Source organism: Schistocerca americana, chromosome 5, assembly GCF_021461395.2.
Source record: "Schistocerca americana isolate TAMUIC-IGC-003095 chromosome 5, iqSchAmer2.1, whole genome shotgun sequence".
Classification (NCBI taxonomy): domain Eukaryota; kingdom Metazoa; phylum Arthropoda; class Insecta; order Orthoptera; family Acrididae; genus Schistocerca; species Schistocerca americana.
The window spans coordinates 313874483-313891935 of NC_060123.1; the positions used below are offsets into that span (position 1 = coordinate 313874483).

A 17453-nucleotide genomic window follows, 5' to 3' on the forward strand; every position below is an offset into this window, starting at 1 on the left:
CCACAGTCACAAGAGCTTCACGCAACAGCTTTTCCACCTCTGTTATTGTAAAGGACTTGTTGTTCCTTACATACATTTTTACATCACTCCATATTAACTCAATAGGGTTGAAATGGCAGTGATATGGTGGCAGCCTTATTATAGTATGACCCTGCTCCTTGGCAACTTCGTCTACTACATATGTAGGTGTCATAGGCTTATTTTCTTTAACAAGAGAATATAACAGAACCTTTGTCATACTCATATCCGCTGCAATATTTCGAGCCTGTAACCACTGCACCATAACTTATTTCTGATCATTTGTGGTTGGGGCTTTGTTCTGTATCATCGAATGATATGGAGCATTGTCCATTACAATTGTCGTAGGGACAGGAAATTGTTTTAAAAGGTTCCTGAACCATTCAACAAATTGTGTGTGATCCATATCTTCATGGTAATCACCAGTCTTTTTTGATCTAAAAACTAAAAGTGCGTCAGGGACAAAACCACTGGAGCAGCCTGCATGGACCACAATTAATCTAGCTCCTCTTCCCGTTGGCTGATGGCCGCTACTGCTGGGTGTGTTATCCGTCCAACATTTACTGACAGCTTCCCCGGCATTAACCCACGTTTCGTCTAGCCAAATTATGGAATGAATGTCTCTGCCCACAATTTTGTGCAAGAAAATGCTACGAGCGGTAACAATATGTGCCGTCTCTAACAGTACTTTGCGTCCGTCTAGTGTTTTGTAATGGAAACCCATGTTTTTTAGCACAATTCTTAGTGATGTTTTACCACCCCTGAAGAGTTCACTTTCTTTTAAAGAGATTAATAACTTAGCTACAGTCAGCTACTCTTTTATGCTGTAGTAAGCATAAACATGCCTACGAATTGCATCAGTCTGGAAAGAATCTGAATCTGTGATAGGACTAGGCCGCTTTTTCTTCTTTCCCGGGGTTGATAAAAATGTATTATTTGATCCAGACAGCTCGGAATCATTACGGCTCACTTCAGTATCTTCCAAGTTTTGTCGTAATACTCCCTTACTTACTACGGTTCTTGCACTAATACGAAGAGTTTTCGACGTACGTTTCACCACTTTGTCGGCAGGAATTGATGGCTGTCCATGAATGCTTACGTAGTTTTTCTCCTGCTCGTAAAACTCAAGAGTTCTGCATAGTAACTCCAGTGCCTGGCTGTTTAGCGGCACCCCTCGACGCAAAGGATTGTCACTAGGTGAACGAAGTCTTTTCAGTGGCATTTTCCAAGTATGTACACACACAACGTAACAAAAGTCACAACGATATAGCACACAGTACAACGAAAACACGCGGTAAACAACATACAATTCACGTTGTATACACATTCACTAAACGAAGCCGGCAACGCAGGAACTTTGACGTCACAGCACGTGAGTAACAGCAGTGCTCACTGCGCTGTGATTGGCTGGCGCCCCACGCTGAACGCCTAGTGCCTATCGTTCTTCACTTGTTACTCTGTTACGCTGCCAACTTCATACGCAAACGTCAAGTGCAATGTTTCAGCGGCCCAGGTATAGTTCCTTTCAGAAATAATATGGGTTTGTTAGATGATACAGAAATCTGTTTATGTGAGTTAGGCACCAGTAGCATAGAGCCATACATTACTACTACTACTACTACTACTACTACTACTACTATTTCTTCTTCTTCTTCTTCTTCTTCTTCTTCTTCTTCAAGCATGGGGGAATTCCCACATCATATTTGAAAGGATCCATTCATAAAAACTCATGGAGAATGGAAAAAAAGTTAAAATAATTGTACTGCTTCATAATTTTTCACTATGTATTGATAAGTATTATTTCAAAAAACAAAGATGATGTGACTTACCAAACGAAAGCGCTGGCAGGTTGATACACACAAACACACACACAAAATATCTTGAGTGTGTTCTGCCCACCAAACAAGATTAGGGCGCTTCTTGGAACACTTAAGGATGGTCTGGTATTGAGAAAACCTAGTACTTACCATATACCATGTGAATGTGGTATGTCTTACTTTCGCCAGACCATCAGGACCATTGACAAAATATGTAAAGAGCATCAAAGACATATCTGGCTATGACAAGCCACTAAATTGGCAATAGCAGAAAATTGCTTGGAACTTGAGCACACCATGAATTACGATAAATCCAGGATCTTATCTCAGACCCCCAAATTTTGGGATAGCGTCATAACTGAATCTATCGAAATCAAGATGAGAGAACTTGATAAACCGGGAAGCTGGATACCAACTCAGCACGGTGTGGAACCCGGCTTTGGACCTATTACAAAAACAACGGAAGAAAACACAAGACCAGGAGAATGACAGAGGTGCCGGAGAAAGTCAGAATGGTCACAAACAGCAAACGCAGTCTGTCGATGGTACTGGGAGCATGCCTGGCGGGCGAGGACTTACTAGGGTACGCTATGAAACAGCTGCCACTGGGGAAAACAGCAGAAGCGGGTGCAGATGGATGATGGAACATCTGGCGACCAACTGACAGGGTCGCAGTGGGAGCGAATGGCTTAGGAAACAAAACTTCCTGGCAGATTAAAACTGTGTGCCGGACCGAGACTTGAACTTGGGACCTTTGCCTTTCACGGGCAAGTGCTGTACCAACTGAGCTACCCAAGCACGACTCACACCCCGTCCTCACAGCTTCACTTCTGCCAGTACCTTGTCTCCTACTTTCCAAACTTTACAGAAGCTTTCCTGCAAACATTGCAAGGAAAAAAAGGATTGAATAAAACTTGGAGTTTCAACCTGGAAATCTGAGATCATGCGATGAAGCAGTTGCCTCCCTGTTTGTGTCAGTGCTGTTGTTAAACACTTTAATATTTGTGAATTTACATTATTAGTTCTAAAAGTTCCAACACTCTGCTTAAACTGCTGAAATAATCCAAACTTTACAGATGTGTAGAATTATGTTCCACAAAAGTGATTAAAATTGCACAGAGATGACACACGTGCAGGCTCAATAGTTTTTGTGTGAAATTTGAAGGCTTGGTTTTACGGTAAGCTTGTATGTGAGTGAACAGCAGCCAAAGTAGAAGGGTGAATGAAATTGCTAGTATAGAGTCCTGGTATCAAAAAAGCAAAATATCATATGCCACTCCCTTGCTCCCCTTCTCTCTCTCTCTCTCTCTCTCTCTCTCTCTCTCTCTCTCTCTCTCTCTCTTTTCTCTTTGTTTTCTTCATAGATTGTGGCTGGGAAATGTGCTCCTCATGTGTCTTCTGCTGTTTCATGTTTCATGTAAGATGAGATATCCCTAGCTCTTCCACTTCTTGTTCTTTGTTGTTGTTGATTTTAACAACATTGTCCTGTGTTGATTTTTTGTATATTTATTGTAATTGGCCTCCTGTAATGAATATGTTTGAGTTCTATAAACAAAATAAATATTAAGTAATTTAGCAGTTTATGTAGGCTGCTGTGAAGCTGTTGCACCATACTGAAATAAGTTTATGAACCGTAAGCATCTTGTTCCACCCACAGATGAACAATACAGAACAGAGAACAGAGAGACTTGTGTACCATTTCAATGTAATTATTTTTTCATACAGAACCAAATGTGTATCATTTTAAAATAATATTTTGGCATTTTTAAAGGCTGAAGGACGTGAAAGGAATGGCAGACAGAATCATTTCTGTGCGCACACAGTTGCGGGACAACTTGAAGAAGGAAGGCTCCACCAGGGACTGGTCACACATAACTGACCAGATTGGCATGTTTTGCTTCACAGGCATGAACCCACAACAGGTGAGAAGATTTTAGCATTTCCAGACATGCAAAATTTAAGATGATGCTAACTATTTTACATTTACTGTGTACATAACTTTTTCTTTAGAAACTATACATTCTTTGATTGAACTATGGGGGTTTTGAAGGGTTGTGGTTTCTGCTGAAGAAATGTTACGTAGTATCAGCACGTAAGTAAATACTTGTAGCAGGCTGAATGAAAGTACCTCTAGGCGGACAAGTTAAATCTCTACGCAATATTCCTTAGAAGTTGTTGCAAATGGCCAAAGAAAATGTTTCTATAATTACATCTACATCTACATTTATACTCCACAAGCCACCCAACGGTGTGTGGCAGAAGGCACTTTCGTGCCACTGTCATTACCTCCCTTACCTGTTCTAGTCGCGTGTGGTTCGTGGGAAGAATGACTGCCGGAAAGCCTCCATGCGCGCTTGAATCTCTCTAATTTTACATTTGTGATCTCCTCGGGAGGTATAAGTAGGGGGAAGCAATATATTAGGTACCTCATCCAGAAACGCACCCTCTCGAAACCTGGACAGCTAGCTACACTGCGATACAGAGCGCCTCTCTTGCAGAGTCAGCCACTTGAGTTTGCTAAACATCTCCATAACGCTATCACGCTTACCAAATCGCCCTGTGACGAAATGCGCCACTCTTCTAAGGACTCTCCCAATGAATCTCAACCTGGCACCCGCTTTACCAACAATTAATTTTGTATGATCATTCCACTTCAAATTGTTCCACATGCGTACTCCCAGATATTTTACAGATATAACTGCTACCAGTGTTTGTTCCGCTATCATACAATAAAGGATCCTTCTTTCTATGTATTCGCAACACATTACATTTGTCTATGTCAAGGGTCAGTTGCCACTCCCTGTGCAGAAATTTGAACTGGAAAGCAAACGTGTAGCTGCAATTCAAAAATTCATTCACCTGTTCATGCCACAAATTTTAGGGCATGAAAGTTCCTGGGCCGATCTTGAACAGCTGACTTGGATAGCTGGTGCATCAGAGCTTGATACAAAAACCTGTGACTAAATAATAGAAAACCCATGAGAATAGGCAAAGTTGTAAAACTGGGTAGCTAATCTCTTGCCTTAAGGTGGTTGTCATATAGCTTCATTGAAATGTACACCTGATTATTGTAAACAATTAGCAGCATTCAAATTTTCAATCTATTTATTGTTAATCTGACTAGTACTCTGTGTTCTTTTTTCATTGTGGTTAGTTTGGCCACTAGTTCATGTTGTTATAGGCTTAGTTCTTCCTTCCTGATTATTCATGTTTGTTACTACTATTCCAGAGCAGGCTGAATCTACGGTTTTTTCTAGTTCTCTGATTCCTTCTCTTTGTTCTATCTTCTGCATGGAAGCACTTCTTCGTTCTGATGTAACAACACACTGGTCTTGCATTCAGGAGCAATATGGTTTAAATCCCCATCTGACCAACCAGATTTAGATGTAACATGAATTTTCCTAATTCGCTTAAGACAAATGCTTGGTTGGTTCCTTTGAAAGAGCATGACTGATTTCCTTACCCAGTCTTCCCTAATCCTAAATTTGTATTGTCTCTAATGACCTTGTTGCCCCTTCCAACCTTCTTTCCTTCATTCCAACAGCATGGTTCTTTTGGTTCCCATAGTTCTTTACTTTTATATCATCTGTTGTTCTGCTGTCCATTTTCCGGATAAATGTGCCTAATCACTCACCTTGAAATCCAGGCCATTCTCTTCTGTAGTCGCAGTGTCCTCTTTCAGATCTGGGATTTCCTTCCAGATTATCTCTTCTGCAGTTTGACAGTCACTTACACCTAAGCAACACATCTTTTCATGCCCTCCCTAAAACATTACATGCTTTTCCTTGGGTTTTGGCAATATATTTAAAAATAAATTTATATGTAATTAGTGTGGGAATAGGTGGTTTTCACAACAAATATGGTACGTCTTGTCAACAAATTTTTGAGTGCAGATGCCTCTGGCACTCTAAGCAGCCATTTGCATCACTAGATCCTTAAACTGGCCCTGCTTCTGCCACCCCTCTTGGTCACCTCACCCATCGCTGTCCATTATTTCCCCCTATCTGATTCAAACCTGTTGAAAACGTTTTTAGTTGTTGATTGTTCAGCTTAAAAATTTCTCCTGTACAGGTGGTGGAACTAAAATATTGATCAGGGATTCTAAATATGATCGTGGAATTTTGCTTCCCTACAGATTGATTTAATTATCCATTAGTCTTCTAGTAGTTAGGTACACTGAGTAATGATATTTGTATTAAAATTTTTGTTTTGAGCAGCACTGCACTGTAGTAACTTGTGCTTGAATAGCTGATAACTATTCATTTCCACAGACATGTCAGTACTCCAGCTTATGGTTTCACCATCTGAATAGTTACACAAAATGAATTTTTTCCTGCTCATTCTAGTGAGTACACCTTTGCAAGCCCTTATGAATCAATGGGATGCAGGTACCTTTTTGTTAAAATGATTCTTATGCATGTTTGAGGCAAGGCTGCTCCCACTTTTGGACTGGTTATGACTCTCCCTCTCTCTCTCTCTCTCTCTCTCTCTCTCTCTCTCTCTCTCTCTCTCTCTCTCTCTCTCTCCCCCCCCCCCCCCCCCCCCCCCCCCTCCTTCGAATCTGGCTATGCTAGTCCTCATATTTTGATATTTTGTGTTTCAACTTATGTTGATCTAAAGCATGATACTGCAAGGAAAAAGAGAGAATGCCAAAATCATGATAAATGGATAATTACTAGAGCTGGTTGCAAAATCCAAATACAAGGGAAGTATGGTATGAGGGGGATCAAATATGAAAGGGATTTTTGTTTCTGAACATCAGTAATTGGTAGAACTGGCCCCGCTCTTCTGCTATGTTTTGGCGGGACTGTTAGAAGTGAGAAGAGCGTGCTTTTAGATATTTCCCACCATTTCATCAGTAACGCTCAAGATTTATGAGCAACAGGTGCACCCCCTCTATTGTGCAATGCATAATTATCAAATTTCTTGCTTGTGAAGGAGTTACAGCAGTGGAAATTTGCCAAAGATTGACTGTACAGTTTGGTAGTAAAACATTATCAAGGATGCGCAAGTTTGCCTGGCATAAAAAGTTCAAGGAAGGACAAGAACGTGTGGAAAATCAGCAACGCGATCGCTGTCCTCGGACCAATATTACAGAGAAAAAAAATTGTGCGCTTAAAAACATTATTGACAACGATTGACAGGCGATAGTATCAGAAATTGCACAAAGTCGGAATCAGTCACAGGAGCTGTCAAGCAGTCACAAATGACCTACAGCTCCAGGTGGGGTCCCTAAACTTTCGACCACAGCTAGGTTTGCAGAAGAAGGTGATGCATTTTTGAGTTGGATCATCACCTGTGATGAAACGTGGGTTCACCACTACACTCCAGAATCCAAACAAGCCAGTAAGGAGTGGTGGAGGAAAGGCCAGGCAGCACCAGTGAAATCCAAGACTCTACCATCAGCTGGCAAGGTTCTTTCAACCATTTTTTTAAATCAGCGAGGCATTTTGCTGGTTGATTTTTTTTGCAGGAGCGATGCACAATCATTGCTGCTGACTACTGTGAACAAGGTGAAAGTTGCATATTGCTGCAAAGGACGAGATCAATCGATTCGACAGGTCATCCTCCTCCACAACAATGCGCGACCCCATACTGCAGCTCTGTCTCCAAGCTACAGGAAATGCACTGGACTACACTTGATCATCCTCCTTACAGCCTGGAGTTATCGCCCTGCGATTTCAATGTATTCGGACCGCTTAAAGAAGCTCTAGGAGGGCGTAGATTGAAGATGACGAGAATGTGGAAGACTTTGTGCACAACTGTCTGGTGACATGACCTAGTTCTTTTTATGAGAGGGCTTCAAAAAGCTGCCCATGTCCTGGGACGAATGCATTTCCAGAGCTGGAGACTGTGGAAAAATAATTTATAATTGCCTTGAGTTTTTTCAATAAATGAATTTAAATAAAAAATAAAATCCCATTCATATTTGATTCGCCCTCGTAGAAGACCTAAGATGTGATGCAAACATAAGGCAGAGACTAATAAGGAAGCATTGGAGGCTGTCAATGAAAAGAAAGTTCCCCCCAGGGGGTCCACAACTCTTTTGTGGATAAGTGTGTAGCGAGCACGGGACCCCGAGCTAATGTGGGCCTCCTTCCTTTACGGGCTGCTTACCTTCATTTTCCGCATCCTTCCCTATCCCCCCCCATCTTCGCCCCCTCTCCCCTCACCTCTGGCTCTTTCCTTCCCTTTCTCCCCCTCTGGGAGTATGGTTTGTGCCTACGTCCGGAGAAGGACGCTCGTAAATGTCGCACATTCTTCGCCTACTCTGCTTGTATGTCTTCATCCTTCCTTTGTCCTTCTCTTTTCCTTACCTCTTCTCTTTACCCTTTTCTCCGCTGTGGCGTTTGAGACCTCTCTTCTTTCCTTTCCCTTTCTTTCTTTTTCCCTTTCTGTTTCTTCCTCCCTGTGCGTGTCTGAAGGCCGACCCACGCATTTTTGTGCGTAGCCGGTGACGGGGTAACGCGTAATTCCCCGCCCCGGGTAGACAGGTAGGACACGTACGTACCTCCTGGTAACGGCCAGGCCCAGGGAGGGGTGATTACCCGAGCTGATACCTTCTGAAAGTGCCGATTGGTCCCTCCGTCCGTTTGTCGGGAGGTGTGACCTGAGGTGTGAACTATCACCTAAGGCGGGAGTGCCCTCAGATAGGGCCCCCACAAGGGAGGAGCGCGCCATCGGAGACGCCGGTAATCATGGGGATTCTTCCGCAATGGTTTCCTCACCTTCCACTATGTCTGCTCACAAGCGTAAGTTCACTGAGTCTCAGCCACAGACAGTTCTTCCATCGTTGCCACAGTTCCTTGTTGTTTCTCGGTCTGACGAAGGTCACGACTTCTCCACGGTCAACCCTTTCATTATTCAGAAAGGTGTCGACGCAATTGCAGGTCCTGTAAAGTCTTGTTCCAGATTACAGAATGGCACCTTGTTGTTAGAAACAGTCAGTGCCCTCCAGGCACAAAAATTGCTACGTACTTCACTGCTCCACACCTTCCCTGTCTGGGTTGAAGCGCACCGCACTTTAAATTCCTCGTGTGGAGTCGTTTATACACGCTCCCTCAATGGGTTGTCTGACGAAGAAATTCAGCACTACCTGTCTGACCAGGGCGTAACGGCTGTTCATAGTTATGAAAAGGGTTGACACGAACATCATTCCAACCCTCACTGTCTTCTTAACATTTGACAAAGTTCAACTCCCATCGAAAATCAAAGCAGGCTATGAGATAATTTGCGTTCGCACTTACGTCCCAAACCCTATGCGTTGCTATCGGTGTCAGCTGTTCAGTCACACCAGCCAGTCCTGTTCCAATCCGGCCAAATGTGTTACGTGTGGCAAGGATGCCCATGAGGGTGCTTGTCAACCTCCATCCCCTCGCTGCATCAACTGTATGGGTGACCATGCTGCTTCCTCTCAAGATTGCCCCGTTTTTAAAGACGAAAAGCTCATCCAAGAAATCAGAGTGAAGGAAAAGGTGTCGACCTTCGCTGCACGAAAATTATTCGCCAGTTGACAGCCCACCGTGCCTCAGACAGGAAAATACAGCACTGTCCTTGCTTCTCCTCGACCAACAAAGGAGGCGGCCACGCAGACTTGCGACCTCACCTTTAGTGCCACAGTCGTCAGATCGGCCAGCGCAAAGATCGCCCGTTCAACCTCACCACTTTCGTATGCCCACTCTATGGCTCACCCTTCATCGGATTCTGCTAAATCTCGAGCCCAAAAATCAGACACCAAGACTTCGAAAAAAGAGCATACTCGTGAAGATTTTTTACGTACCCCAACTTCACAACCTTCGGTTCCTCCTCCATCTAAACATCATATTTCCAAGAAGGCTACTAAGAAACCCAGTTCATCTCCTTCTCCGCCAAGGCGTGTCCCATCTACAGCACCACCTGGCGGAAATCGCCCTCGGCCGTCTTCTGTGTCGCCGAGGCGCACTGCTGGCAGCTGATCAACCGGCCAATCGCTGGGGCAGGAGCTGCTCCTGAACAACCTATGGATCAGGATCTTCTGCCTTCGGCTGAATGCCATTCCATGCTGTCGGTCACAAGCTCTGAGCAGTCATTGAGTTGACGGCAACCTTGGTCACATTCCTCCATTTTCTGTTCACCCTATGTCCATTATCCACTGGAATATCCACGGCATTCGAGCCAATGGGGATGAATTGTCGATCGTCTTACAATCCTACTCGCTGGTCATCTTCTGTCTTCAGGAAACAAAGCTGCGTCCCCATGACCGCTTTGTTCTCTCCCATTTTCAGTCCGTCCGATTTGATTTCCCCCCTGTTGAAGGCACTGCAGCCCATGGAGGACTCATGATACTTCTCCATGATACTCTACATTATCACCCAATCCACTTAAACACTTTCTTCCAAGCTGTCGCTGTCAGTCTTCCCCTTTCTGGATATACCTTTTCTCTTTGTACTGTACACATTCCATCGTCCACACCAATGGCACGAGCTGATCTCCTTCATCTTCTTGGTCAGCTTCCACCCCCCTATTTGCTGGTTGGGGACTTCAATGCCAACCACCCGCTTTGGGGATCTCCACATCCTTGTCCACATGGCTCACTATTGCTAGACGTCTTCCACCAAGTGGATCTAGTTTGCCTCAACACTGGGGTCCCTACATTTTTGTCTGCCTCCACGACAAATTTCTCTCATTTGGACCTTTCGGTCGGTACTGTTCCGCTAGCTTGGCACTTCGAATGGTTCGCCCTTGATGATACACACTCGAGTGACCACTTTTCATGTGTCCTTAGACTGCAGCCTCAACTGCCATATATGCGCCCGCGACGCTGGAAGTTTGCCCAAGCCGATTGGACACTTTTTTCGTCTCTAGCGACATTTGATGACCGTCACTTTCCCAGCGTCGACGATGAGGTCACACATATTACCAACGTTATTCTTACAGCTGCGGAATGTTCAATACCACGCACCTCCGAATTGCCCCGGCGCCCCCCAGTTCCTTGGTGGAACAAGGCGTGCCGTGACGCAATATGTGAGCGGCAACGTGCTCTTCGCGTTTTCCGCCACCATCCTACATTGGCCAACTGTATCCGCTATAAGCAGTTCTGTGCGCGATGCCGTCGCGTCATCCGCGATAGCAAGAAGGCAAGCTGGACATTCTTTATTAGCTCATTTAACACCTTCACTCCCTCTTCGGAAGTTTGGAGTCGGCTTCGACGGTTCTCAGGCGCGCCTAGTTTCTCCACGATCTCTGGGCTCACTGTCATGCATGATACATTAGTGGACCCCGTCGCAATTTCTAACTCATTGGGTCAGCACTTTGCTGAGATTTTGAGCTCTTCAAATTACCTGCCAGCGTTTCTCCCGAAGAAACATGCAGCGGAAGTGCGACCTCTTGCTTTCCCCTCTCAAAATCGCGAAAGCTACAGTACTGTTTTCTCCATGCGGGAACTCCAACATGCACACTCTTCTTCTCGCTCCTCCGCCCCAGGACCGGATGGTATCCACGTCCAAATGTTGCTGAATTTATCAACCCATAGTCTGCGTTACCTCCTTCGCCTTTATAATCGAATTTGGACCGACAGTACTTTTCCCAGACGATGGCGGGAAGCTATCGTCGTTCCTGTTCCGAAACCTGGAAAGGACAAACATCTCCCCTCTAGCTATCGACCCATTTCTCTCACGAGTAGTGTATGTAAGGTTTTGGAGCGTATGGTGAATTGCTGTTTAGCTTGGTGGCTGGAGTCCCGCAGTCTTTTAACACCTGCCCAATGCAGATTCCGAAAGCATCGTTCTGCAGTTGACCATCTTGTTGCTCTCTCCACTTATATCATGAACAATTTTCTCCGGAAACACCAAACAGTAGCAATATTTTTTGATCTGGAGAGAGCATACGATACCTGTTGGAGGACATGCATCCTCCGCACACTGTTCTCTTGGGGCTTTCGAGGTCGGCTGCCCCTTTTTCTTCGCGAATTTATGGCAGAGCGCACAGTTAGTGCGGGTGAACACTACTCTCTCCCGTACTTTCTCCCAAGAAAACGGGGTACCCCAGGGCTCCATGCTGAGTGTTGTACTGTTTGCCATTGCCATAAATCCAATTATGGATTGTCTCCTTCCTGATGTCTCGGGCTCCCTCTTTGTGGACGATTTTGCGCTCTACTACAGCTCTCAATGGACCAGCCTTCTTGAACGATGTCTTCAAGGATGTCTCGATCGCCTCCACTCTTGGAGCATCGAAACCGGCTTCCGTTTTTCTCCCAGTAAGACCGTTTGTGTTAATTTTTAGTGACGTATGTAGTTTCTTCCACCCTCCTTACATCTAGGACCTGTCAACCTTCCATTTTCGGACGTCGCTAAGTTCTTGGGTCTTATGTTTGACAGAAAACTGTGCTGGTCCTCCCATGTTTCCTATCTTCCTATCCCTCAACACCCTCCGTGTCTTGAATGGTACCTCCTGGGGAGCGGACAGAGTGGTCCTTCTCCGCCTCTATCGCGCCTTAGTGCGCTCGAAATTGGACTATGGAAGCATAGTCCACTCCTCTGCTCGGGTGTCTATTCTTCGGCGTCTCGACTCTATCCACCACCGTGGATTACGTTTAGTGTCTGGAGCTTTTTACACCAGCCCTGTGGAAAGCCTTTATGCTGAGACTGCTGAACCTCCGCTGTACAATCGGCGAGCAGTCCTTCTGAGTCGTTATGCAAGCCATCTGTCTTCCATGCGTGCTAATCCAGCCCCCTGACATTTTTTTCGACACCTCCTTTGATGTAGGGTATGCAGGCCGCCCCTCCTCCCTACCACCACCGGGAGTCCGCTTCCGTCAACTGCTCCATTCTCTTTCCTTCCGCTTTCCTAAAACCTTCTTGACAACTTAGGGTACAGCACCGCCTTGGCTCCGTCCCCGGATCTGCCTGCTCCGTGACCTTTGTCAGTTTCCCAAGGATGGTACCCCTTCACTTGTTTATCGTTGGGCATTTTCTGTTCTATGTGCACAAATGAAGGAAGCCACATTTATTTACACTGATGGCTCAAAAACATCGTTTGGTGTAGGGAGTGCCTAGGTTGTTGGCGACACCCCAAATCAATTTCGGCTTCCCGACCAGTGTTCGGTTTATACTGCGGAGCTTTACGCTGTTCTCCAGGCTGTCCACTACATCCGCCGCCATCAGCGGATACAGTATGTTATCTGTTCAGATTCTCTCAGCTCTCTCCTCAGTCTCCAAGCTCTTTACCCTGTCCTCCCTCTGGTCCACCGGATTCAGGACTGTCCGCGCTTGCTCCACCTGGGGGGCGTTTCGGTGGCGTTCCTCTGGCTCCCGGGACACGTTGGTATCTGTGTAAATGAGGCGGCCGCTATAGCGGCCAAGGCTGCAGTCTCTCTTCTTCGGCCAGCTATTCAATCGATTCCCTTCGCCGATCTACGGAGCGTTTTATGTCGTCGTGTTGTTATTTTATAGCACGCACATTGGTAGACACTTCCCCATAATAAATTGCGGGACGTGAAAGCTCTTCCTTGTGCTTGGACCTCTTCCTCCCGAACGCGTTGTCAGGAGGAGGTAATTTTAACTAGACTCCGGATAGGGCACTGTCTTTAGCCATCGACATCTTTTTAAGCAGTGATCCTCCCCCACTCTGTCCCCACTGCTCTCAGCTGTGGACGGTAAGACACATTTTAATTGAGTGCCCCTATTTTACTCCGTTAAGCGCCCGTCTACAGCTGTCGCCTGATATATCGTCAATTTTAGCAGATGACACGTGCTCAGCCGATCGTGTTCTCGAGTATATTAGTGCCAGTGAAATGACGTCAGTCATTTGAAGCTTTTTTTGGGGACAACCAACCCCTTTCTGTAGTGGATTTTTAAGCCTTCCTTCTGCTTTTAGTTTCTCCAATTTTTTGAGTTTCATTCCCATTGCTGCTGGTTTCCATTTTCAGTTTATTACTGTTTCCTAAGTCACAGACCGGGCGCTAATGACCATAGCAGTTTTTCGCCTTAAAACAAAAAAAAAAAAGAAAAACGAAAAGAAAGTTATATGGGCCACTGAATAAAAATCAGAGGAAGAGAGAGGCCAAATACAGTATATGCGACATAGCTTTAAACAGAGCGAAGACATGGACGTTCTGAAAAGATAATTAAAGAAGGTTGGAAGCACTGGAACTGGGTGTGTGGAGGAAACTGCAGGGTGTAGCTTGGGAAGACTGGGTGAGAAATGACGTGGAGTTAAGAGGAGTTGGAAAGAACAGGAACATGTTAGACGCATTAATAATAAAAAATTAGAAGAATTGGCTAGGCCATATCTTCAGAGAACTGTGCTTACTCCAACAAGGAATTGAAGATGATAAAGGGAAACAGAGGAGGGGAAAATACAACATGTAATGGATATTATCAGGGAGGAAAGCGATAACAACATGGAACTACAGAGAAAACCAGCAGACGGAGAAATGATGTACCGTGCTTTGACCTGCTGGAAAGTAGAACAGTTGCTACTGATTAACTTTAGTTTCTTGTCTTTTATTCTCGATGCCTTCAACATGTTTTTCCAATTTTCTGTGCTTTTCCAGTTGATTTCAGTCATCCTCTTGACTTGATAATGGATTTCCTCTACATTTTAAACAGTGTTATATCTAGTGTTTCTTTGGTCTCTAATCTATGCTCAGCTTCTGTTTTCCCATAGACCTCTAATTCTTCCTGTTTTTTTTTTTTTTGTGTTCTACCATCCTGCATAATTCTTGGACTTCCAGCATTTGCAGTTATCAGTTATGTTATAACTTTGTCTTCTTTTTCTCACTCATGTATTCCCTTGCCTTACCACCTTAATTTTCTTCATTCCTCTGCTTCATATATTTCTGGTGCTTTAGTTTCCGTAAAAACCCTGAAACATTTCAGTAATATCCAGTGTGGATTCTTTTGGAACACTCCTATTTTCAGATATTTTATAAATTTTATAAGAGCCCCTTCCTGTGGATTTTGTGAACGGAGTCATTCTAAAGGCCTAGTAGATGCTACCCGGTCTAGTTTTCACTTTTGTGATTGACATAACTGTGCAGAACAGTATCAGCCCTTGAATTTCAGGTTTTGTGCCAATTTAAATGTCACTGGTATTGTAAGTAGGGTATGTTTTGCCTAGGGACTTTGTGCAGAATGCCAGAAAAGTGGCGAAATGATTAATGTGGGATATTTCATTGTCTACTTGACTTCTTATTTCTACTTTATCTCGTGCTCATTAGACCTTGTGTTGAAATTTTACTTCTTCATACTGATAAGGCCATGGTTAAACTTGACAGATACTCTGAAACACACAAACAAAAAAATCCGCCTAAGACAGTGGCCTAATACAGCTCCTTTCAAAATCTCCTCACATAGATGTTCTAAAATGTAAAAAACGACAGTGCAACTGCAGAAAAATCTTAGTTTGCTTGAAAAATTGTACACCTGATGCTGCCCCTCATGCCTCAATTGTTCCAAAGAACTGATTTAAGTCAGTCGTGGCTTGTGTACTTTGGACTCGACAAGAAACATTTCCTGTCAAAACAATACAAAATGGAAAAGAACAAATAAAATAAGGTGAAATACAGTGAAAGAAAATAATTTACACATACAGTTGGTTACAGTAAGAGTGCAGATATGAACAATGAACTGTGGAAATCAGAGAAGACTGGTGGATGGCCAAAATTTGCAGATTCCCGGATTTTGAAGTAGTTCTGAGGACGTAACATGAAGTTCTGCTGTTGCAATAAATATAGAATTCTAAAAACATTAATTGACATAAATGCTGTTGGTTTATTTGCAGCCAAAGTAAATATTTTACTTCATTTAAATGGACTTGGAGGAATAAGAATAATTTTTTACACTGACAGCTGTTTGATAAATTATTGTACACTGTACCTTTTTCATGAGATACTAAAGGAATTATTGAAGAGTTGGCTTGAGGCAGCTACAATTTAGAGTTTCACCTTCAGTAATTTATAGAAGGTTGCCTGTTAAACAAATAATTCACAATTTTTTATATCTTTCAGTCAGAACGTCTGACAAAGGAATTCAGTATCTACCTCACGAAAGATGGCAGAATTTCAATGGCTGGTGTGACAACGAAAAATGTTGAATATCTTGCCCATGGAATACATCAAGTAACAAAATAAAATGGTGTATGCTGTACATGCTGATGAATTCAGGTAACAGTGCTTCAATTCACATATCAGTTAGTATCATTACAATATTTGTTAATGATGTATTTTTTGCTTTGCGTTTTTGTTGTCAGATATAATATGAACTGTCTTTAATTACAGGTCCGTGCAGACCGATATTTTAGACAACCAGTGAGATTGTGATGTGTATTCGTGTTATCTTTAACCTCTTCAATGACAAACTGGAGGTGTCAAGCAATTTTTATTAGTACTTTGTTGTGAAAGTTTTTCCTTGTGGGTTTGATATTATAATTGTCTTGAGTAACTTTTTACAGCAGAAGTCATTTGCAATTATAGGAGATATGTGCAAGACTGCTACACCGCATTTTATGAACTTTTTCTAGTGTTAACATGCTTCAAATAATTGTTTTAAGTGCCACAGTTATAGACGTGTCTTTAGGCATTGATTATTTATGGACTTTTTCTAGTGTTAACGTGCTTCAAATAATTAAGAGCCACAGTTACAGGTGTGTCTTCAGGCATTGATTTTTTAAGAAAAAAAATGATTATTTTTTCCAAACAGTCAGTGAACTATGTTGCATTAACATTAGTAAGCTTTTGCATTTATTAGAGCATTTTATTATATTTGTATTAGTTTATTAGTTACGCTGGCAGATCTTGCACATGTATAATGTATATAAATGTAAGTCCCTCAAAAAATGTGATCAGAAGCTCAGAGATGTAATTATTGTTGTTATATGAAATAGAAATTTTTAAGTTACAAATTAAAACAGTGTTTTGTTGCTTCCTGTTGCGGTATCAAATTCTGTCTCCCAAATTCTGAGTGATACATGCAGCTGCATAAATGCCTTTAACTTTAAGTACTTCCTCCAAAGTTTTGCTCTCCTGATATTTTTCATTTGCACATTTAATGTATTTTGTGATTTATTTCATTATTGACCTAAAAGTACTAAGCCAAATCCCAGTCACTGACAAATTATGAAAAATAACAAGTTTTGGGAGCTGAACACTTCTGGCAGTCACCTTCATTCTACCACTAGCCATCAGTCTTCTTGTCCTAGTGAATGGGGGAATAATAGGGAGGAGCCGAAAGAATGAAGAATTACGGGGGAATATTAATGCTTCAAAGAAATAAGGGGAGAAAAGATCCTAGAGTTCCAGGACGGGTTTCAACTTATTATAGTGAACACACATTCATTAACCACGATAGAAGGGATACTTACAAAAGACAAAGGCATAGGAAAGTATCTATTGGACATCGTGCCTTGACAAAATGAAGGACTTGAAAAGACTACAGAGTAGACCCATTAGCATGCACAAGAGGGTAGATTGTTTGAGGGGAAGACTGTAATACACTAATAAAGATGGACTACAAGCATAGTGAAACCAGAGTTACAGCACCTAATTTGAATAATCAAGAATGAAGAAAATAAAATTGTGCAAAACAGTGAACTGTGAATCTTGCAGCATAGGTGTGCCTGGGCATGAAGCAGGAAGTGTGG

At 43.2% G+C, this 17453-nt stretch overlaps 1 protein-coding gene across 1 annotated transcript in view; it reads left to right on the plus strand.

Annotated features, from left to right (window-relative positions):
- The window catches only part of LOC124615813 (aspartate aminotransferase, mitochondrial), a 68949-nt gene extending 52228 nt beyond the window's left edge, over positions 1–16721 (plus strand). The window contains exons 8-10 of the mRNA XM_047143954.1: positions 3607–3757; positions 15823–15978; positions 16093–16721. Coding sequence (XP_046999910.1) covers positions 3607–3757; positions 15823–15945 — 274 coding nt within the window. The 3' untranslated portion in view covers positions 15946–15978; positions 16093–16721. The remainder of the gene's footprint in view (positions 1–3606; positions 3758–15822; positions 15979–16092) is intronic.
- The last annotated feature ends 732 nt before the right edge of the window (positions 16722–17453 follow it).